At 36.2% G+C, this 24,248-nt stretch overlaps 1 protein-coding gene across 22 annotated transcripts in view; it reads right to left on the bottom strand.

The window, feature by feature from the left end:
- The window catches only part of INPP4B (inositol polyphosphate-4-phosphatase type II B), a 322,348-nt gene that overhangs the window by 13,430 nt on the left and 284,670 nt on the right, over window positions 1–24,248 (bottom strand). For 16 of the 22 annotated variants that reach the window (XR_015286968.1, XM_086889768.1, XM_086889765.1 and 13 more), the window contains 2 exons: window positions 23,939–24,051; window positions 20,552–20,706 (listed from right to left, as the gene is read on the bottom strand). Coding sequence is in view for 20 of the 22 variants with exons in the window: in XM_086889768.1 (XP_086745894.1) it covers window positions 20,552–20,706; window positions 23,939–24,051 (268 nt within the window). In the remaining 2 variants the exon portion in view is untranslated. Of the gene's footprint in view, window positions 1–18,607; window positions 18,949–19,763; window positions 20,707–23,938; window positions 24,052–24,248 lie in introns of those variants that run through there. The other 6 variants (XM_086889771.1, XM_086889762.1, XM_086889761.1 and 3 more) reach the window with 2 other exon arrangements.

The raw sequence follows: 24,248 nt of genomic DNA, 5'->3' as shown, positions 1-24,248 counted from the left end.
ATGGATAACCAGATACTGCTACATGGGAACAGTACCTTGGTCATGACAGCTCCCCAACTGCCCTGGAATCACCTGAGAGTACACTAAATCTGGCAAAACTGTATCAGGAAACATTTAATAATTTCACTGTATAAAATGACTGAGATCATACTCTAGAATCTATCCGCAGTGGTTTTCAATTTACAAGTGTGGGAAGAGGCTTCAAGTCCTGCAAAGTCATTGCGGTGACTGTGTGAGAGATTAGTTTCAGAACTGAAAATTTGGGTTTTCAGAAGAGATTCTTTACCTGTCAAGACAACTCAGCAGCTTTTGAAACATGATTTCCACCTCTACTATACTCCAAGGAAAGGATTTGCTGTTTCATTCTGCTATTTACCAATAGTTCTCTGCAGTATTACACATCAATTCTACAAAGATTTCTCTTTCTATCAAAAAATATGGTTCTAAAAATCTTCCTAGACTAAAGTATTAGGATTAAAGTATTAGGATTACATATATATGGGAATTTCTTAGGACAAAGTTGCAAAATCTTTCTTGACAAATTTCTCTTGTAAAGTTTGAAATTCAGTCCAATGTACAACCAAAACTAAAGCAAGTGTGGTCTATATCTTTGTGAAGGAAAATAACTAAGTAAAACCCCACAGTTTTTTTGCCTTCAGTTAAGTTCTGAATACCTGTCACTGTTGGACATGAAATGATTCACACAGACACCGGCTCAATGTGTGTGATAGAAAAAGGAGAGAGATTTATTCTGTCGTTTCAGTATTTATAGATTTTTGACAATGACCAGGGATTGGATAATCAGGTTACCACCTTCCCAACTGCACTGGTCATGAGAAACGACCATCAAAAGACATTTCTTTAATGGAATGCATAAACATCTATGTTTATAGTTACTTTCCTGGGAAAGTGGCTAGAAACTATGAAAACAAGATCAGAAGGTTTAATTCTCAGGGCGACAAATACCTACAACATTTTCCTTCCACAAGGTTATGGTACTGGCGTAATTGCTTAGTGAGTCACACTGGTTTCCAGACTGTTTCTGTCACAGCAAGAAAGTATTACTGAAGATGCGTTTATACATTTAGCTCACATAGCACAGTAAAACATAAATCCATGATAAATTGTTTCATATGTCTAATCAGGTTTAAATACTTTCTGTTGACCATGAAAACAAATCTTCATGAGTCATCCTTTTTCTTTCAGCAAAGATTATTTTAGTCTTTTTCCCCATGCTGAGGACAAGTAGCAAAGCTGATTTAAGAGGCAGATAGGGCTTCCTACACTAGTTAACAGACATATGAAAGATGATGCTTAAAATCTGTCACTCATTTCTAGGTGTTGAAATCTATGTGTAGGGTGACAAAATTAAGGTCAGAGAACTGCTGGTGTAAACAGAAGATCATTTAATCTATGTTGCATCTCTAATTTGGGTATTTTAAGGGAGAGGGTGCTGAACAGTGGGAATTCTAAATTTGAATGTTGTGACTTGCTGGGGTTTTTTTGCCTGCAACTTCAGTTTTGAGATATATGAAAGAGGGAATGTGACAGCTTCTCATTAATTACACCAACTCCCATAGACTCTTCATGGTATTAACCAAAACGTAAGTCATAAACCACAGGCAACTGCTATTCCCTTTCAGCTAAATAATACCAGTTCATTAAAAACTTTCACCTAACACACTGATACATTTTTTAAAAAATACAAAGCCAGTTTGAGATCTGATCTGTTCCGATCCCAGCTGTTCTTGGAGCAGCACACACAGTATGTGGATATATTTATACAAGGGAAATTTGTGCACATATAGATTCCTCAATCACAAAAAAAACCCAAAAACCCAAAAACATAAAATTCACCTAAATCTGATTTTAGCTATTACCAGGAACAAAAAATGTAGCCCTGATTTGTTTAAGTAGGGAGCTAAACAAAACAACCTAAACAAAAATACATAGGCTGATACGTAGACTGTAGCAACCTGGAAATTGGATCTCAACAGTACTACCAATAAACCACCTTCTCTTCTCTTTAGTGGGTAGATTTTAAGAGAACTTTGTAAAATGCAAGAAAAATTCTATTTGAATCTGAAACACACTGCTTTTTCCATGTACTTCCTTCAGGGTAAATGACAAGGTTGGATAAAATGCTCATTATAATGCCTTGAATGCATTTGCTGTCTTTTCTGTTAATAGATACAATGTGGAGACTTAGAGGAATAAACCTTTCTATGAGAAATTAGGAGTGAATGTAATTCATTCATCTTACTTGTTTTGTTTTAGTATCTTTTTAGAAGTTGGCCAAAGTTTTGGAGCCTGTTCTTCAGAAGGAAGCAATTTTCTTTCCCTAGAACCAAGGAGAAGAACTGAAACGAATATCTATTAAACAATATACTGAATACAACCTTTTTCTCTTTGTATGGAAATTTTTATTTGAATGCTACTGCAGATTTGTTAAGAAGTTGATCGTATCTCACAAAGACAATATTAGCACAGACTAACTTTTTAAGCAAAAATAGCACTGCACTGACAGGGAGAATGAACAGATGAAAACCCATACTGTTTTTCCCCTAGTATAAAGGAAAAAAAAAAGACTTTTAGAAGATATGAGATCACTAAAGACTAAAAATTCAATAGGCCATATACTTACCTTCTGCGTTCCCAAATCTTTGCTGGCAGAAGGGAGTAAATAATTTATAACACAGGTGCAAATATCTTCTTCTCTATAATAACACTACATTTTTATTTCTGTTACAAAGAGCTAAAGGACATGGTTTTGCTCAGTGCAGTCACAGTAATTGTCAGTTTGCCAAAGATCAAAGATGCAGCTCCCAGGATAGGCTCTATGAACTATGCTCAGGACTCCCTGAGCAGAAGAGGAGTTCACTACACTGTCAGCATCACTTAACCATGAGCTAAGTCTCTGACAGATGAAAAAAAAAGCAATTTACTTCCTGACCTGGACTGAACTATCAGATACGTATTAATTTTTTATAAAGTCAGTCTCTCTTTTGTTGCAGACTGTGTTCTCTCAAACACACAATCAGTAGTGAGGAAACATTCTCACCAGAGTTTTCACTACAATGCCTTTGGACCTTCTACAGGATCTGCAAATTCCTGAAACTTTGGTGTCTCTGGATTTGAGATATTATAAGTATGAATGTTCCCAAGCACATGTTCAGCAAGCCACATATGCAACTGCCAAACAGAACAGCAACAGGGCTTTCTGCTTTTGGTGGTAATTGCAATCACAAGTAAGTGGAATGGATACTATTTTTAAATGCTTATAATTGGGAAAAGAGGGTGTTTTACTATGAAAAATCCAAAACATGTTAAAAAAATGGAAACATCCAAGTTTTTGTGGGAAATATTTATCCATTATTTTCTCGTGAAGAAGCAGCAAGCCAATAGCAATGTTGGAGTGTTTCCTTCCTTCCCCAGGATGGGACACAGAAGGTAGAAAGTGCATATAAATCTCTTAATGGGACGGTGGAGAATTATCTTTGCTACATTGCATTTTTCTACTCTATTATGTGCACTGCTTATTTTGCACAGTGGCAGTAAAACAGGTTATGAAACATTTCAGTATATCATCGTATTGTAGTGCTCCCACTTTAGATAAACACTGTTCCCATTTTCCAGAAAAACCCTGTATTTTGAAATAACTTCAAAATATTAGACAGCACTGACCAAGGTTGTGCTGGGAGCAATACCAGCACTTCCAATTTTACACTCTCTTAATAAGAATACAGTTCTCACACAGGTCTGAGACACATTAAATCCCGGTATTGCTCATGTTTCTGGCCATGTTTTCTTTAATCAGTAGGAAAATCCCTAACACTTATTCATATGCTTCAGGTGTTTGGATTGAATAAATATGACCCAGAGGCCAGGTGTTCATACAGAAAAATCTACAGTGCAGCCAAAAAGCACATAGATTGTTAATGAGAAATATTTCATCCTCTCCAAGTGCCCATAATGTCAGGACTTAGGGAATTCTGCTTCCTTTTTAATTTCTAATAAATACTAATGCCCTTCAATTCTATTGCAACTGATCCCACACTAACCTCATTGGGAATGATACTGCCTTTCCAGGTGAGTGAGAGGTGTCAGCACTCACAGTCCTATCTAGCACTTCCTCGTGGCTAGTGGACTATGAAAAAGTGCAGCCACTGTCCAAAAAATCTGAGCAGACTGATGCTGTCCCTGTTTTTTGGAAGATCCTGAGCTTCTGTGGATGTTTGACAGCACTTACAGGCTTCTGGTAACTAAACAATTTTGCTTTTTTTTTAAAGACCTCTATTATTCTTATAGCTTAATTCTTGATTATCCTTTATTAAAAACTTCAATATAATAATAAACAAGTTCACATCATCTTGTAAGATGAAATCAGAGCCTGGTATACACATGGAAAGGAGTCTGCTTGTCTCTTTTTATTAGTATTCTATTTTGTGTTTGTTAAATATACTATTAATGCACTGCTACTGACAGCTTAAATAAAATGTATAAAACACGTAAACTGCTATTAAACAGCACAAGCAATTAAAAAAAAATCTCTGCTGAGCTACAGGCATCTCTTGTTATCTCATTAATGTACACAGGAGACAGGACTGGCTTGTGCACTGTTTATGTACCATCAAGGTTACATTATATATATAATATATATATATAATATATATATATATATATATATATATATAATCTACATAATTATGTACCAAGGTTCATAATATCCTTCCTACTCTCTTAGAACGCAGGAGCTGGGTTAAAGCAAGCATTCTGAATTTCCTAAACTACTTTCTTTTGGTTTTTCTCCTTGCATGAGTTGTTAATGACGGCAGATATGAGGTTCAAACAAAGCTAAAGACATGTGAGTACAGGCCAGCAGCTGCACTTGTCAGACAAGAATGCTTGTCAATGTAGACAGAGTATTTTTGTGCATGAAATAATAATAAATTACATTTTCCCAGGTACTGTGCGCAGTAATGAAACACATGCAGAACATGTCAGAACAGTTCAGAACACTGAAGAAAATGTAAAATATGATAATCCCCCCCCAGATGGAATTGCTCACACATAATAGAAATTTCACCGGAAAAATAATGGGTTTACATTTGACCACTAGTGTTCTCTTGAATACAGAATAATTTAACAACCAAAGAAGCAACAGACAACCTAAGGGAAAGGAAGGAGTTCTCTACCAAACACTTGCTCCCATAAAGACGACATACTTTATTTAGAAAGCTTCCTCTCCCTCCCATTCATTCAAATGATTAATTGCATATTTTCATTAAGGAATACTGATCATAAGTTCTTTTTCAAAATTAAACACATCAAATCACAATGGCAGACAAATTACAGCAACATTTAATGAAATACTGAAAAAGTGTTCTTCAGTATAGAAGTATAACTTCTACACATCTATCTACTCAAAATGGCTAAATATTTGCAGAATTCATAATGTTGCTGAGATTATGTAAGCAAAGTAACTTTGTCCAGAAGAGTTATCAGCCAAATAAAGTTTTTCTAGGAAAATAAACAACAATTTAGGACAAGGGCACTATAACTACATTTCTTAATGGTTACTGCTCTCTATATAAACAAGGAAAGTAACCAAATGGACTTCTACCCTTATTTCAAAGTACACAGTAGTTTATTTTATCATAAAAATTGAGCAAACAAGCAAGGGAAGCAACCAATATGTTGTAGCAGCAAAAGTTTAAACAGCAGCTTAACGATACACATTTAGCTTACACATTTCTTCTTTTAAATAACTTCTGGCTTCCTTGACCTCATGATAATAAATAAATTAGTGTCTAGTGACAAACGTATGGAAAGCAAAGCAGGTGCTGATGTCAGCAAAATTTTCCTCATGCTAAGTTTCACCCTCCTACTTTTATTTTACCTTCAACTGTTTACCATGATGACTACAGAACACACTTCTGAGATCTGATCCAACTCCTTTAAAGGGCAGTATTCCTTAACCATGAGTGTCAAGCCTTTGGGTGCCAAATTTAACAACCCAGCCTTTCCTTACATCTACAGAACATCCTCAGGATGATTCAAGGCCCCTAAATAAGGCTAACCATTCCCGCTGGAAGAGTATTGCAAACTTGAGTCCTTAACTAGGCATTCATAAAATAGGTATCTAAAGTTTTATGATAGAAACAGCTTGATTATAAGTGTTGCAGTGAATTCAATGATCTTTGGAAATAACTTCTCTAATGCCAATTGCCCAATGTTTTGGTTTTTTTCCCCCTTATCTTCACAGAGCTTTATAATCTCCAGCCCATACTTGCACTGCCACTGCATCACCTTGAAAATGAACCTCACAAGCCTCAGATTTTCTCTCCAGAGCCATAAACATAGTCAAACATGATGGGTAACAACATAAATTTTCAAGTTCACTTGACGACAAAGCATTTTTGAAGGACAGTCTTGTTTTTTTTGTCTTCAGTGTGAATAAAAGCAAAACCAAGAGATTTACAAGCAAGCAATTGTCTAGTTTGGGCTACATTACAGTGTGGTACAGAACATTGGGCTTTGCAACAAGATTAAATGTTTTTTGTTTCTCTCTTGGCATTCCATACCCAATGGAGTATGGATATTGAGCTTCAAGTTTTTATTTTTGCCATATAAGATCATTTGACTTTTTCCACTCCATTGTAGTATATATTTCATTTAATAAACCTTATCATTAAAAACAACCACTAGTCTATTCAACGGTTACAATTCAGAGCGAGTTCATTTAATTCCTATAATTTTAACATCTGTGGTTTAGAGTTGCAGAGAACTTCAAAAGCAGCTATTGAAGTAATACATTGCTTCATTTACAAAGGAAATGGGATGCCTAATGCATTTTGTAGTGCAATAATAACAAAGCTGTAGTATTTGCATAAAGCAGCTCACAGTAATACCAGGTGTTGGTCCTGTTTGAAAAAAGGTCTTTAGACTTTTCCTGGCCCAGTGTGGACTCATTATTCCATCTGGTTACACATTAGCATAGAAATCAGTGAAGTCCTCACCACAGAGAGCCAGATTTGGGGAGGATAGATACCACATCTGTACCTAAAAAGCTGTATGCATGGATAGAAGGTGCTTTTTAGTTTAACTGTTGGTGTGGACTGTTAGTGGAGAGCAGATTGGCCAGAAAGGACTGATGACATCATCATAAAGATCTGCATTCCTTCCCTACCTGGCATACAGCTGGTGCAGCTGCTTGGAGCAGGACATGAGACAAGTCTCCCCAGAGACCTCTGACAGCAAATTTCTAGCCAGTGTTTGCTGGTGGCATTCTTTTGACTTTGCTAGAGGTATTACAATTTTATTTCAGGTAAAGGCTGTTCGCCCATGAGTGTATGGGGCACAAGTCAGTATTTTGGAGAAGCCATACATGTCCAAATTCAAAGCACCTGAGGGAGAGGGTGGCTGTTATCAGCACAGTACTCATTGGACTGCACAGCTGGGACTGTGAAACATGTTCGAGTATTGCTTTCCAAATGGTTTTGATTGTTCTGATAATTCTCTGTTTCAGAGAATCAGTCTCTTTATCTTACCAACTCATTATTTGCTAGAATTATTTCATCCTGGTAATCATGATGATCATATTTCCTTCTTTTGGGTATGTATTCATGTAGGTACAATTCAAACCTAGGAGGTGAACTCCAGATGGGGTTACTGTATTAACTGTAACAACAAGCAAAGCAGAAAATTTCAGGGTTCAATCTGCTCAAGATTAAACACTAAATTCTGAGAGAAACACTCTCAGAATAGAACCATGACAGAAAATATCTGCCCTGTGTTTGAGCACCTGTGTAAGCATGCAGGAAGTAATCTGTACTGAATTCAAGTTCATTACTACTCATTGCAAGTTTTTTACATTGGAATTAAACTGAGACTGTAATGGGTTTTGTTATCCTCATTGTGCTGCACAAAGGAAGATTCTTTGTGAAAATAAGAAGAATGATTTCTTTTGGGATAGAAAACATAAAATTTAAGATACATCTGTCACAAAATGATTCTTAAGATGTCAGCTAAGCCTGCAAATACTTTTCTAGACTACAATGCCCTGCAGTCTCTTGCCAGTGAATACCCTTGGTGTGAAAGTGAGAAAATGTGTCTGATTTGAAAAATGTTACTGCAAACAAGTTTCCCTGAAAACAAAGAACTTGATCACATTACATGAAATTGACCACATTTTTCCAGAGCTTCTATCCCACCAAAATCTTAATCTACAAACAAGGATCATCATGTGAATATAATAAACTTACAGGACAACACAGGACATGAAAGTCTTAAGTGTTTTAATTACCTTTTAATTGCCAATCAGTGATACAGAAATAAAGTACTCAAAAACCAGTTTCCTATCTTGGAAAAATATTTGCAAAGTTTGTAAGCCATTTTAAATAATTCACTTAAGTCACATAATTAATCAGCAATGTGAAAAACTAAAATATACCAATTCCTACAATTCTATACTTGCATATAATTATGTGAATGTGTGAATATTATGTCCACTGTCACACAGACCAACATAGTTGGGAGGCAAAGCTTTGATGTATGCAATTTTGCCTTATCAAGCATCACCAAAAGGTGATTTCAATCCCTTTAATTCAGAAAAATATTTTATTGTCAGTTGATCTACTAGATTGAAATGATGCAAATTACAGTCAGACAGACAATAACCACGGTCAAAACAGAATATTCTATTTCTTCTGTAGAGCAAAGACAGCATGAAGCATAAGGCTGTATTCACACTAAGAGCTTCATGGAATTGTGGATGCCTCATCCCTGGAAGTGTTTAAGGCCAGGTTGGATGGGGCTTGGAGCAACCTGGTCTAGCGGATGATGTCCCTGCCCACGGCAGGGGGATGGAACAAGGTGATCATTAAGGTCCTTTCCAACTCAAGCCATTCCATGATTCTATGAAGAAATGTATTTTTCCTTCTGAGAAAGAGCAGAAGGATGTAAGTTGCTACAAGAGCATGACCATATTTACAGAATGCAGCAATGCATTAACAGGAGAAAAACAACCCCACAGAAGCAAAAGCAAAATCCCTCTACCTGGCAACATGTCTCAGGCTGCTTTCACTGCACAAGAGCAGCATCATAGTGGATATCTGCTAACTCACTTTAAAAATAAATTCAAAAAGTATCTTCACGTGGCAAATGATCTGCATCTGTGTAAAAGGAATGTCAAACTCAGTTTAAAGTGATTGTCTACAAATTGGCTGTTAATACCATTGTGGTAGCAAATTTTTACATAGAAAGGTGACATAGGGAGCGACCTTCTCCCTGAGGTGACCATGCAGCAGGAAAGCAAGAGAGGACTTTATTCAGGATGATGTTGAGGGAAGACTATCCATCAACATTCAGAAGCTTATACACCAGTCCAGCAGTGTCCAGAAGGCAGAGTGCCTTGAACTGTGCAGCCAGCATTGCTGCATTTGCTATGTCAACATGAACCCAAGTAGCAAAAAGGAATGTGAAAAGAGAACTAGTAATATGCAGAACAGTGAATGTCAGTAAGGTAATGTACATTATTTACAAGCTTTGCTATTGCACACTAAAGAACAGCAACAGGACTCTTATTTAAAGCAAAACAGCCTATGAAAGAGTCCCTTTCAAAGAAAAAGTAAATTCAAATTTAATTTTGAACAAAGGAAGGACTGTGATGTCATAACAGACTTGGTACCTTCATACTAGCTTTCTCCAACTTTAAAACTGAAAGAAATACAAGTGCATTTCTTTCTCTCACCCTTTGCTTGTCAATTATAAGCTTTTTAAGTCAAAAACATTTGACTTAACTTTAAAAAGTGTAAACTGAATAAATATTCTAACCAGTTATAACTAATATTATCAAAGCAGACTCTTGTGGATTTTCAGAATGGATCTTTAAGAATGAGATACAGGTGTAGCTGCTTGCCTCTGCCTGATGCTCCTTTGATCACTTCCAAACCAGCCAATAATGCCTCTTCCAGAGTGCCAGTTTAGCCATTTCTATTTGCTTTCCTGAGGCTTTCAATGTAACAGCCATTTAGCAGAAATAAACTTAGAACAGAGACCATGCCAGTCTTTGTTAAATTATGTGAGCTAAAACCCAAAATGAACAAAAAATGAAAACATGTGAAAAACATACCACAACAACCTATTCTGGACCCTGCAATCTTCTACTTACCTTACCACAAGGCAGCTTGCTGGAAGTTGCAAACCTTTCTGTGCTGATTACTTTGTATTCTCTAGGTGCTCTACTCTCAACAGTTATGAATGAGTTATAAAGGGATTTAAGTAAAAAAATAACCAACTTTGGAGCATTGAGGAATGATTTTTCCAAAATGAATATAAAATACAATATTATTTTGACAGGAGTTATGTATTTTCATCAGACTGGTCAGTTCACCCAAGACATAAAGTATAAACCAGATGATCCTACAACAGGGTTCTATAAAATACACGACTGTGTGATCAGATTACACCTCAGTCTTTTCAGTGTTTCAGTAATCTAAACAAGTTCCTCAAATATGATAATGCTGACTGGAGTAGGGCTGCAGAGTAAATATACATATTTTTTTAAAGCCAGTTGTATCTCACTGATCTACTGCTGATAATAATTATCTGATGCCTTTTTAACCTGTCTTTCTCTAGAAACAAAGGGTACATGCTAGCACTTGGTGTGAGGGGAAGGAAGAGGAATCTGTGCATTCCCTCATTGGATGCAGGGACTGAGTTTAGCCAAATTGAAATGAGGTATAAGAAGCCTCAAATACTACAATGTTCTCACAAATGCAGTCAAGGGGGAGGCTTGAAATTAAAGCTGATGATATGTCAGGAAACCCGTATGATGAATGACAGGGTCAGAAAAGGAAGATTTCTTATACATGTGCTACACAATAGTTTCACAGAACAGTAAGTGAAGTTCCTTAGTACCACGTGCAGAGGCATCTCCTACCTCATTAACAAGTAACCTAACAAGGAGGCTGGGTCATACACCAGAGTATTTCATCCCTTGACAGAAAAAAGAGGGAACAGTGATTCCCTTCCCACCCTCTGACCTCCCTGATTTAAGAGACTTTAAATCTTGGCTATGCCTTGCCTGGAATCACAAGACTCTGCAGAGGTAAAAATTTGCTCTGGCACCTTCCTGGGGCATTAGGAGCATCTCCAATAGAGGGGAAAAGACAGGTGCTTTTCCCACTGCTGGAAGACAATACACACATGGCAACATCCAGGCTTGAGGAGAGGAGACAAGCTGGCAGAAAAGTAAGCCCAGAGCAGGGCACAGGAACTTCACTGCAGATGCACAGCCAAAGCAGTGCCCAGTGATTTTGGCATTAGGAGTATGTTTAGAACCACAGTACAACTGCAGCACCACTAGGTCCCAGGGCTGCAGAAACTACTTTAACTATTCCAGCACTAGGAGTCAACTGTGGAGCTGGCTGTGCACTTTGGGAGCACTCCAACATTTCCTTTGTATTAACTTCCTTATAGACACGTGCTTCCTATTCATACAAATTATATTAGAGACTTCAGCAATTAAGAATGCAAGTTCTCAAAATTATCTCCCAGATTTATCTCTGGATGATCCAGATAATGAGATAGCAATATAATGCTGCTTGCTCCATTACTAGGTGTAGTTCCAGCTGACTGCAGATGACATCATGAAAGCAGGAAGTACATAATAGAGGTACATAATAACCTAAATGGAAACTCCTCTGGTCACTCCACTGCAAACAGCTACCAGGACTTGTACTGCAGGTAAACACTGAGAAAGAACTTGTTGCTGCCAGCTATGCCAGTGAAAGGTTACCTGCAATGGCTGCTGTAATGGTAAGGACACACTTATGAAATGTCACTCACCAAACCCGAGCTGCCACAGAAAGCAACAACTAGAAACTGCTACTAAAACTAACTCCCTCAGCTGAGCTAAGAAAGGCCACAGTCAAAAGAGTTTCTATCAAAGCCATACAAGATGTTATGGCAAGAGAGTAAGAAACAGCGAAATGCTCACTGGAAAAAGAAAACAGCAGCAGAGTGAAGGGAGAATACATCAAAGATAGTTTTATAACCAAATGATGGTTATAAAATATGAGGGGGAGGGGGGATGACGCAATGACACACAATTACGTTTTTCCTTCTATTTCGGTATTCAATATGGTTTTAGATTCTTTCCCTAAACAACCTGAGATAGAAAATTTCAGATCCAGTGTCTGAAGCTGAATAGGACCATAACTGTTTGAAAGTACAATTGCAAAAGATAATGTGCCAGGTTGCCTTATGGTATGCCTTAATAATAATAATAATAATAATAATAATAATAATAATAAACAACAGAAAAAGAGAATATGGAGATTCAATGTCGGATTCTCTCATGTCATGTACACAACAAGCATCAGGACAGTACCCAGAGATGATGGATGGCCCTGAGCCTGCACAGCATCCCAAGGGATGGAACTTACGGGAGAAAACTGAAACCAGGGTGCTGGAAAAGAAAGGATAACTATCCAAGCAGGTAGCATTAATACAAAAAAGAAACTAAGTTTATGAAGGGATCAAGGGAGTCTAAAATGAGAGCAAAGATAAACCTAGAAGTATTTGTTATTTGCTTTCTACATAAGCCAACCAGAGCTGTAGCCTGACACTCCATCACCTTTCTCCTTAAGAAATGCAGAGCCTTCTATTACAAACCAGCTTTTTGGAAGAGCAGCTGATTGCTTCTCCTTTCTGTGTCCCCTCCAACCTTTGGACAGTCTGTAGGTTGCTGGGATCACAGACAGGAAGTTATGAGCCCTCCCTGTCCAGGTTATATTATTCTGAGAAAAACATTGTTTTAGAGGCCAATAACTTCTTGAAGAGATTGCATGTTTGATAGCTTTAACTAGCTATTGTATGCTACTACCACCCACTTCCTGCTTCTTTCTTATCTAAATTTTAGACTTGGTAGTGTTGCTCTTCCTGAAATTTAGCTGAACATAGCCACAGCTTAATTCAGTTGTAGGACTTGGATTTTCAACAGCTAATAAACATGTATACAGGACTTTTCCCACACACTCTTCCAGGAAATCTTAAAGTGAAATATAACAGGAAGAAACCTGGTATTACTCAGTCTGGTGATTATAATACATCTGGGTTTTGATTTCTGGTAAGACCTAGTCTTTCATGGAAGCTCTAAATAAGCAATAAAGCACTAAATGAATGAGAAAATTAATGAAGTTTTCCATAAACAACTAGAAGAATTGCAAAAGTGAACACCAATATTTTACAGTAGTAATATTTTACAGTAATATAATTACTTCCTTGTTATATTTGTCTAACCATGACAGGTGAAATCCAGAACTATGGGCAATATATGTATGGCAAAAGTGACAGAAATACTTTCTATTAGAGGAGGTTTTTAGGAAGCATTTTCCTTTTCATTTTTATTTATTTTTTTTATTCTGTAATTAATCAAATGCAGTGTTTACATTCACTTCTGCATTATTAAGCATCCAGACACAGACTGTGGCGCTAAATGGGAAAGCAAATTTATAGGATAAGGTTTTTTCATTTTGCTGGTTTTAAAAGCTAAGTGACCACAGAGTGCACATGGTAATTAATTACACACATTTCTCACTGTCTATACTGAATAATTAAAACATTGACAGAGAGCAAGGACAAAACTCAGTTCTCTGTACTCTCATTTGGATCAAGATATGACAAATACTAATTTGGGCTTATTAATTAATTAATCTGTTAATTAAAAATTAACAGATTGTTTACCTCATAAATATCTCAGTGAGAAACAAAAAGTAAAAATCAGAGCAGAACAACTCAGAGCAGGGCAAGTTTTTGATTTGAATTCAATGACTCCAGTTCTTCTTTGGAGAACTCTGGCACACACAACCTGAAGTCAAAGGGCAAAAAGGCCCTTCAGCAAAAAGATCACAGGGAATCAAGGGTTATTTCTTGTCACAAAGCTGATACCTAAATGTTGCCTAATGTTTTATTTTTCAATTGAAAAGGAACTTCTTTCAATATACAATAAATACTGTACACTGCAATTGATATATTAGTATGTTTTCCTATTATGTTCCCTAAGTAGTCACTGAAGAAGGAGCAGGTGCATTTCAAGGGCTGACTCCCCAAACATTGGTGTCAAAATTTAGACACAATATAGATTTCTACTGGCTCTACCTTCTCCTCATGCACTGATAGGAAAACTAAGCATTATTTCAGAATTCTTGCTTACTGCCTGCTACATTGATGTAGATTGAGTCACTTCTCTAAATATTCCTTGCAAAGAGTGGAAAAAGTTCTCAATGTTTTCCCTTGAATACCCCTTCAAGTGATCGGTCCAAGAATATTATTACAGGTTCCAGGGGAAAGGTAATTATAATTAAGGCTACACAGTGCTTTCCATTAATAATCTATTCACAATTGTTAGTTAATTTTGAATAGGAAAATTCAAACTAACAGTGTCATTTAGAGAAGAAAAAAATACAGCTTTCCCCCCCTATTTTTTGAGATAATTACTAATACCTCCATGCTGAAGAACAGGATTTGATATTTTGCACCAAGATGATAAAGATGTGAGAGATGCAACTATCAAAAAAGCCTGCTCCTGCAAGACTCTCAAATCTCTTCCTAACAAAGCCTTGTTAAAATTCAGCAGCTACATACTTTGAGGATTCAACATATGCCAGGTCAAGGAGCTGGACAAGGCTTTTCCCTGCTGTTCCCTTCCCTGGCAGAGGATGACTGCTGTAACATGAAGCCAAAACCATGAGGCTCTGCTGTTCTCTCTGTGCTGTGACTGAGGCCGGGGCCCAAACTCTGAACAGGAGAAGAAAGAGGCAGCAACACATGTCACAGAGGTGAAAAGAGGGAAATATTCAAGCAAAAGGGTAGTAAAAAAAAGGAAGATGAAAAAGATCACATGAGAGAGTTCTCGGGACTCTGACTAAGGTGTTGATGAGAAAGAAGACTGAAAATAGCACTTAGGAAGAATTTGGAGAAATGAGGTCCAGGAGAACAAAATTTCTGCAGTCAGCTAGAGAACATTCCCTTGCAAAACACGAACTCAGACATCTGACCCCAGTGAAAACTAGTTCATATAGTGTGAGGCTATATTACAAAACAACTGCCAATTATACTTACTTAGTTTGTCCATGTAGAAGGACCTCAGGACCTTCCAGAGTGCAAATGAAGTGTGCATGGGTTACCTTTCTTTTATTTTTTTCCTTGGTTTTAAGTCTTTAAAGACTTGCTTTAAAGATACATTATAAAGTTCAGTTCTGTGAAATTCAGAAGTTAGATCAGAATAGCTTAGATTTATCACAGCCTTTTCAACTACTGTTTGATACTCTGCCCACAATGATTGTCTATAATCCTCCTCCTCCTTCCAGAAGGATGGTCAAAAATAGACCATAATTCTAAAAGGCTCCAGCAAGGTTTCAATGACATTGACTCTCATTACATTATGTGGCCACCTCTCTCCATTTTGTTTTCTTTTCCTCTGCACACTGTGGCTATTAAAAAACATTAATCCAGTAATTGAGTTTTAGAAAAAAAAAATTGACGGTGGTTAAATGCACCAAAACTGGACTGTACTGTTACTTAATAATGCCCAAGCTTCTATCAGTACATCAGGTGATGCAAATCATCTATAGTTTTTATCTCAAAATAGACATGTTAAGTTTCTAAAGAGCCAGAGAATGATGTAAAAATCTACACTGGAAGTCAGGCTCTCCTTTTTTAAGTTTTGTTTGCACTTTGCTTATACTTATAGAAAAAAAAAGTAAAGGTCGTGAAAGTCAGATGGGCTGGGAACAAGGTTAGAGGAGAACTTGTGCCTCCTCTTCTGTGCAACACCTCACATGCTGCATCTCTTTCCACAAGCTCACACGGGGCAAGGTGAAAGCTGGGAGATGGGAGAAAGGCACAGAGAGATTTGCACATGGATCATCTCTGTATCTAATCCTGTCCCTTTGCTCCTGCTTCCTAGTCCATGTGGCAATTACAGCTCCGGTGTTTGGTACAGGATCTTCCCTGGCCAACGTCCATCTCAGCACCCAGAACATCAGAAAGACCCTGATTAAAGAGCTATTACAGCTCCTCACTCATGTTTAAGAAAAGCTGTCCTCAAATAGCTCTTTAAAAAAGGAGATAGTTTCTTCATAACTGGCTCATCAAAAGCCCAATACTTGTTGCCCAGATCATTTGCTCTTTGAACTTCTGCTTCAGTGAGATTTTTGATAGGCTATTTATCTGAAATACCCTGAAATATCCTTAACTATTTGAAGTGAAAACAGCATGTTCTACATTGAGACAAATTTTGTATTCAATGTCAGAAATACGTGACAGGTCCTGCTAAGAGTGATGATAAACATGGACATGACATGACAGCATGGAGGATTCACCATATACAGTGGATTTGTCATTTCTTTTGTTTGTTACTACTTTTGAGGCTTTATTGGAATATGCTCAACGACAGGAGGTTCTGAGGTTGTTCACTACTCACAGCCTCCAAAAGGGATCCTGTCACTGAAATAATAAAGCTAAATAGATTCAGAAAACAAACAAATTTTTAAAAAGAAACAAAAACAAAACAAAACAAGTGGGTTTTTTTTACAGAGCTGCTTCATTATGTGCTGTCCATCCAGGTACATTCTCCCTTAACAGTAGCCAGCTCTAAAGACAAAAAATATAATCATGTGACAGATACTGCAATGAACTCGCGTAAATCAGTTTGTGCCTCTACTGTCTCTTGGAATACAGTTAACACTGAATGACAGGAAACATGTATTGCTGAAGGGAAAAATAAAAATATTGATGCCTGTAAAAAATGACTTGGAAGTGGCAGGGACATTATAAACAGTATGTTAATATGATGTGAATTACAAGCATTGATACAGAGGGGGATTATATATTGATTTTCCTCATTCTGCACTATGCATGTCACTAAGATTAATGGGAGTCACAAACCTATATCAAGGAAATTATAATATGTGGAATTATACATAGAATGGCTGCTTCAGGTACACACCAATTGCAGCATCATAATGGCCAGACCTATGACTGAGGACAAGCCATCATGTCGTATTGTAATGATGTATTATTGTAATATTGTAAATGATAAAGTGTGCATTCCTATCTTTGCTTCATTCACGACATTTTTCATAAGCGAAAGGAAGGACTGATAGGATTCTTGTACAACCTTTTTTTATAACGAAGCAATAAACATTGCATAGTTTATCACTAAAAAAACAATGATTCCACTTACAAACTAAGTCATTAAAAAACAACTACTGGCAGTATTTTCCGAAACAGGGTTTTGCAATGTACACCAAAGCAAATATGCTGAAGCTTTGGGAATCACTTCTGAATGTGAAGAAGCTAAAAAGCAACAGCACACAGAAGTCCAGCATCTCCAAGCTTCTGGTGGCAAGAAAGCATGAATCCGTAAGCACACTCCATTTTTTTCCAACAGTCAACAAAACTGTCAGCACTGGCAGGAAAAGAAAAAGTCTTACAGCTACGCAGCCACCTTTATAATTTTCATATCTCAAAATGATGACATTTCCAATAAAGGCTGCTTTTGAATCACCATTTACTTCTACAGCTCACTTAGTTTCACAGTAGTCTCTATCTCCTACTCTTACAAGAAGCCTTTCAAAGATCAATCCAGTCTGTTAGGATTCTGGATGTTAAAATTGAATTTTTCATGTCTACTTGTTCTTTTGAAAGGCTTAAAAGCAATTTGTCACAATCAGCCACAAAGGGATTTGATTGACAAAGTTTAACAAAGTGATCTAGAGAAGATTCATTGGGGAAAAAACTGCTAAAATTGCAAATTAAACGGCAAATAGTTTTTCTCTGTCTGCCCTTGAAACAAAATAGATTCTTTTAGATGTGAAAATCATTCTAAAAGCTTCTAAAAGTACCTAATGAAAATTTTAGAAATGCACAGCATTATCTTTCAGATCTGTGAAAGCAATCAAATTAAAAGAAACTACAAAAGGGCAAGTGCCACAATGGCTACCAAACAAGTCTATTGGCCTCATTCACACAAATCTCAAAATCACTCAGTTGAGTGATTTTCCTCAGTTGCCAAACTTTCCTCAAGTGAAATACAGGACATTTAGCTGAAACACCTGTGGAAATCAAGAGGTTTTTCTCCTCTCCTTTGCCTATCTGCTCTTTCCTTCCCAGTTTGCTGTCTCAAAACGTCTTTCTCTGCAATGGTACTCTCTCTGTCAACAGGAGCAGTGCCCAACTGGAGGGTCCCAGCCAGGCCACCCATAGAGCAGTGCTGTGTCCCTTCCAACACTGCTCCAAAGGCACTCTAGCCCAGGGAAGGGAGCAGCAGTTCCTGCTGAATGTCTGTCGCATCAGATATAAAAACCCCCCACCTGAAGACACATCTTAAACTCCCAGGCCAAATCTCAATGGAAGGACTGTGAAGTACTATGTTACCATTTGACATTTTTACTCTTCTGAATTTTTTGCCTTTCATTGACCAACTCATGAGGGAAAAAGAGAAATCTGGGAGGGAAAAGGAGTAATTTGGCTGCCTTTCTTAAAAAAAATTATTTTTAAACCTCTAGTTATGTGAACAGTTAGACTGATAACAACTAGCATAGTTAGAAGATTCTTTATTATCCTGATAGTGCAAATTATTTTGCATGCTACTGCCGCTACTTGCAAAACCTTTGCTTTAATCCTCAGTCAGTCCTACCCCCTGAGTCAAAGTTATCACCTCCCATCCAACACATCTTTTACCTACTTTGGTTCAAGTTTGAAGTTCATTTACAGGGTAAGAGTAGGATAAAGCTTTTCTCCAAAACTACAGCATAACTGATTTTACACTTTTGTAATAGTGCTTTAAACTCATATATCCATCTGCTTATTTAATTTTTAAGTATTACTCAGATGTTTTTGTCTTTACACCATTCTTTTGTGACTTCAAATTACTGTTACCTGCAAAAATAAATAATATGTTAATCTTCTCAAATTTCAAATCAGTCACATGACATAAACCAACTCAAAGTCATTTATATTTTGATCTACAAAAACATATTAGATTTTTGTACTAACAAAACTTTTAAACTTTTAAAATTAAATTTATGTCTGGTTTTTTCCATTCCAGTACTCTACTCAAAGCTATTCTAACATTATGGTGATTTTTTATAATTAATTTGTTTTCCTGTGCCTGGTAACTCATTGTAGCTTACATATTTTTGTATTTATTGGAGACATAACAGAAAAAAAAAAAAGCATTTGAAATGCCAACAAATGAAATTTAACACAGAAAACTCAGAATTCATTAATGATAAAACATATAGTTATGAAAGACTGCGCAAAAGTCATTCACTCATCAAACTACTTCAGAGACAGAGGGTTTTATGCAAGGGAACAATACATCCAAAACAATACAGTACAGTTCAGTACACCACATCTCACTGCATTAGCAACATCTTGTGAACCAAACCTACAACTGAGCCATCTTGGCTCATTTACTTTTTATAAAATTACCTTTTTTTCTTTTGAACAGCTATCTTTGCTAAAGGACAAAAGGACACTAAGTGGGTAAAACCTACAGTATTAACCTAAATGTTAAACACTTATTTTGGCAATAATCAATATAAAGGTCCAGAATTACCCAATACAGATGGTAAACATGATTGTTTACTTGTATGATCTTTACAAATCCGTACAATCAATTTGTGTTTCACAAAAGTCCAAGATACGATTCAGTTACTTCTTTGCAGGCTGACCAAAATATTTTCTATTCATTTCTTTGTTATGTATTATTCTAGTGTTGTGGATACATGTTTTAAAACTCCTATAGACAATATGATTAAAACTGTTATAATTAAAACTATATGATTAAGCTCATTAAAACAAATGATGAAAGTTTCTTTAGACAATCTAGCACCTGGATTCATTCTATGATCAAAACTTGTTTGCTTAATAAGGTTTTTTTATTCATCAAAGACTCAGGTAATGAGAAATCTTTACATCTTTTAATTACACATTTCTGACAACATCAGCCTCAATTTCTGCATAGTTGCAATTTAGAATAAAACATGTTTTAATTAACTTTTTTAAAAGCACAGTAAAGATTTTATAAGATACTAATGATACCACCAACAACCAGTCCAAACCTACTTGGATGTTTCTTTTCAATAATATAGACTAGTAAGAATTCTCATCTGTAACAAATGCATCTTTTGCTTTACCAGTATTTGTGCAAATGTTGTACAAATTATTTAATGACTGGGCAAATGTTTTTTAAAATACTTTCAAAACTGAAATGTAACTTTTTTTAAAGCAAATGCTGTTCAGAGTGCTGCTCAGATTCTACAGTCAGTGAGCAGACCCTTGCAAGGTTTCAAAATCTCAGAAACTGTTAATTACTGATAAAACACACAGCTGCAAAGATCCTACATCCAGAGGTGACTTACCAGTGGTAGGGCTGCTGCTCAGCCAGGCCTGGGCTCTACTGGGCATTTAGTAACAGCTTTAGATCCTCTCTACTGGCAGCCCTGTCCTAACTCAAAGTGCACAGAACCCCACTTACCTCCTCATGCAATCCAGTGCCCGAATGAAGAAGTCCTTGTGTAGCTGGTGCTCATCCCTCAGGATGGAGCACTGCTCTAACGTCACTGACATGGATGTCCTGTCTTTGGCACTTTTGCAGCAGGTGAAGCGCACTCCATTCAGTTTCCGGCAAATCTGAAACACAGGCAGGCCTCACAGGTCAGCCCTTCCACACCTGGGAGGCTGTGCAGCCCCTCTAACTCTGCAAGCCCAGAAGGTGCACCCAGAGAGCTACAGCATTTCTCAAAAGAAAGCACCTATTAAAAGTTAGTATCGGTACATTCAACCTCTGAACTTGAAATAGGATTTTTATAACTATAAAAGATATAGTTCCTTCAAGATATAAAAAGATATAAAAAAATAGTTCCTTCACTGTTCCCACACTCAATCTAGCAACCACCCTCTTCAATGAAAGCTTAATTGTCTGAATATGTAATGAATAAAGAAAAACCTTGGTAAGTCTTGACTCACCAACATGAATGCAGCAGACTAACTTCTTGTGAAGGTATGGAGTCAGACATATCTGAACTTAAATAGCTTTTATTTTCAACAGGTAAACTGTTCTATGTATAGCTCACAATTATTGAAGTTTAACACAATGACTACCATGGATTGTCTACATTCACTTACACTTTGAAAAAGTTATAAGTCATAAGGGAAACATGACATTTTTGAGGATGATTTCTCCCCTTAAGAATTAATCTGTGGTTTATTTAGTCCATTAGTTTATACTTTGGTTTCAAACAATATTTTACTAGAAAAAGTAAACTTTGAAGAAGGACTGCTGTGCCTAAGTGTGGGTCTGCCTTTCCTTAGATATAATTCCTGAGAAAAGGTAATACTTTGCTTACACCTCTCCCTGGAGAATTATAGGTATAACCATATGAAACCCCAAAATGTTTGTTAGAATAGGGCAAGGCAATAAATTACAGCAGTAATCACAAAAAGGAACTTCCCACATTGGCTATCATGGGAGAGCTCACAGGATGAAACTGGAACATGATCTTCACAATGTCAGCTCAGCAAATAATCATTTCTTCATCTGTTAATTGCATACTCTGAAATTCTATTAAAATCAATGGCCCAGAAAATATTTAGAGCCTTTAAGTTCTTTTGTGATATCATGGTGAGGGTAATCTCAAAAGTTTAATTTAGGGAATCAATTAAAGGAATCTTATGTAGAACCCAAAGAGGTACAGTGTCACTTTCGGACACAAAATGATTCACGCAGACACCGCTCGATGTGGAATAGAGAAAGAAGAAGAAGCTTTATTCTGTCGTTTCAGTATTTATAGATTCTTGACAACGACCAGGGATTGGATAGTTAGGTTACTACTTTCCTAACCACACTGGTCATAAGAAAGGTCTATCAAAAGACATATCTTTAATGGAATGTATAAACATCTACGGTTATAGTTACTTTCCTGGGAAAGTGTCTAGAAACTCTGAAAACAATATCAGAAGGCTTAATTTTCAGGGTGACAGTACAGAATAGTGAATAAGAACCTACAAGTGTTTCTTTCATTGTATAATTTAAAATATTAGAAGTTAAATCTGTTTTAAAAAATTGAACAGTCGCACTGGGATTTAAATAAAGTACTATATGACAATTTTCTTAAATAATGGTGTGAAAGACCTTAACTGTTTAATTGAAGAGATTAATTCTCTTTACACTAGTATCTCTGGAAGTCCATGAGTCATATGGACTATTAGACATGAACGAGTCCTAAAAAAAATTAAAAATATAAAAAATCATGAAAAAAATGAAGTAAAAATCCAGGTAATTATTCTGGATGAGTGATCGGCTCTGATGTAGGGAAGACACAGGAGGAGAAGAACTTATATTCTATTGGATTTATTCTCACAGTCCAATTATATCAGGGATTACGTGCAGGTACAGATATATATGTGGAATCTCACATACCTACTGCAATAAAAAAATGATACTGCACAGCTACTGCACTGACAAAGTTTTTTTCTTAAATCTTTTTCAAGAAATAAATGAAACATTCTATAACAGTGTGTAGATCATTGGAACCAGAAATACACATTTCAGAAAGTTAAAGTAAGGAAACCTAAAGAGAAATAGAATTCAGTGAACAAAAACCTGAAACACTTTGTATGCCCTAAGAATGCATTTTACTGATGAAATTATTTTCAGGGAACTCTGAATAGATGGTAAAATACAACTTTCTATACCCAAAGATTTAGCACATTCTTTGTAACTCATTTTATACTATATCTTTTACTTTTTAGTATTTTATACTTTATCTTTTACTTTTTTAAAAGCAGTGTTTCATAGTAATTGCAGCACTGGTACTGCAATAAAACCTTATATTTTTACTTACGAAAGATTTATACTGCAATAGCATGTGATAATATTTATTAAACACACGGCAAAATGTTATTAGTAATATGAAACTTACAGCAGTGTTATTAATACAAAGATATATGTCTGCTCCCTGCTGTTAATAAAAAGTAATGGAAAATGTTATAAATAATTATAATATAATAAATATTATTAATAATTTTGCATCCAAATTATTAATATTTATATATTATAATTATTTGCCTTGAAGGGTATTTACATATGAAAGTCTCCCAAAAACACAAAGCTTTGCTTCACTTTCAGTAGATATCAAAAACTCCCTGCTGGTATAAGAGGGCAGAGATACCAAGGGTACTTTTCTAAATACAAGACAACTACCTGGCTGAATTTCACATTCAGAGCTTGAGCTCTTTATAAACATCTAAGAGTTGTTCTCCTGGCCTTTTTTTTTAAGTATGTATGTGCAAACCCCACATAACTCGGAAACAGAAAGGAATTATGAGGAAAAAGCGAAGTATTAATCATTGTTAGATAAACAATTTTCTTTGTGTTTTTCCTGTGTCTGATTGCCTGTTCTTTGTATGTCTTTTGCAACAGCTATTTGTGAAATTAATTCAATTACAGTAAATCAAAAGTCAAATGCAGCAATAGCAAAAAAAAAAAAAAAAAAAAAAAAAAAGCCAGAGCAAGCAACCACGGCCCACATCATACCTCAAGGACACTAAAAAAGGAAATTATTTTGAATCATTTTATATTATCAAAGAATGAATATGAAACAAATCACTCAAATTCTAGCAGGTTCTACCAGTTTAAAAAGTGAGAAAAATAAACTGTCTGCAATTTAAGTGGAGGATGAAGAGATAAATTCATGAATGGAATGAGTGACTATATTCGAAAACCATTTCAGCACATCTGGCTCCTTTGCCCAGTGAGTTATCCAATCATATCCTTAAAATCCATTGCACTTACAATATCAGCAGGCTTATAAAAATTAGTTCATCATTAGTTTATTGATTTCTTTGAAACAAGAGAGCTTACCGTTGCAGCCAGCCACATGATTTCTACGTTCTTTCTCTTTTTGGCCTGGATATTTTGATGAAGACTTTCAAGCAATCCCTTTAAATCATTTTGTTCTTGAAAATGTGGTAAACCTGGAAAAAAAGGATGATAAAGTTGCTCATTATGATAAGGTTGGTGATATAGTTGTCCTGTCTCATGGTGAAAAACAGGTCTATTATTTACAGCCTTGTTTGGGAACACAGGATGGAAATCACCAGCTAAATATTTAAGGAATAAGCAAATCTTATATCTTTCTGAGTATTAGGTTGTCCTCCCTAAGATCTTCATG

This window comes from Cyanistes caeruleus, chromosome 5 (assembly GCF_971803275.1).
Source record: "Cyanistes caeruleus chromosome 5, bCyaCae1.hap1.1, whole genome shotgun sequence".
Classification (NCBI taxonomy): domain Eukaryota; kingdom Metazoa; phylum Chordata; class Aves; order Passeriformes; family Paridae; genus Cyanistes; species Cyanistes caeruleus.
The sequence above is the reverse complement of the archived record's forward strand: the minus strand, read 5'-3'. Positions and strand labels throughout refer to the sequence as shown.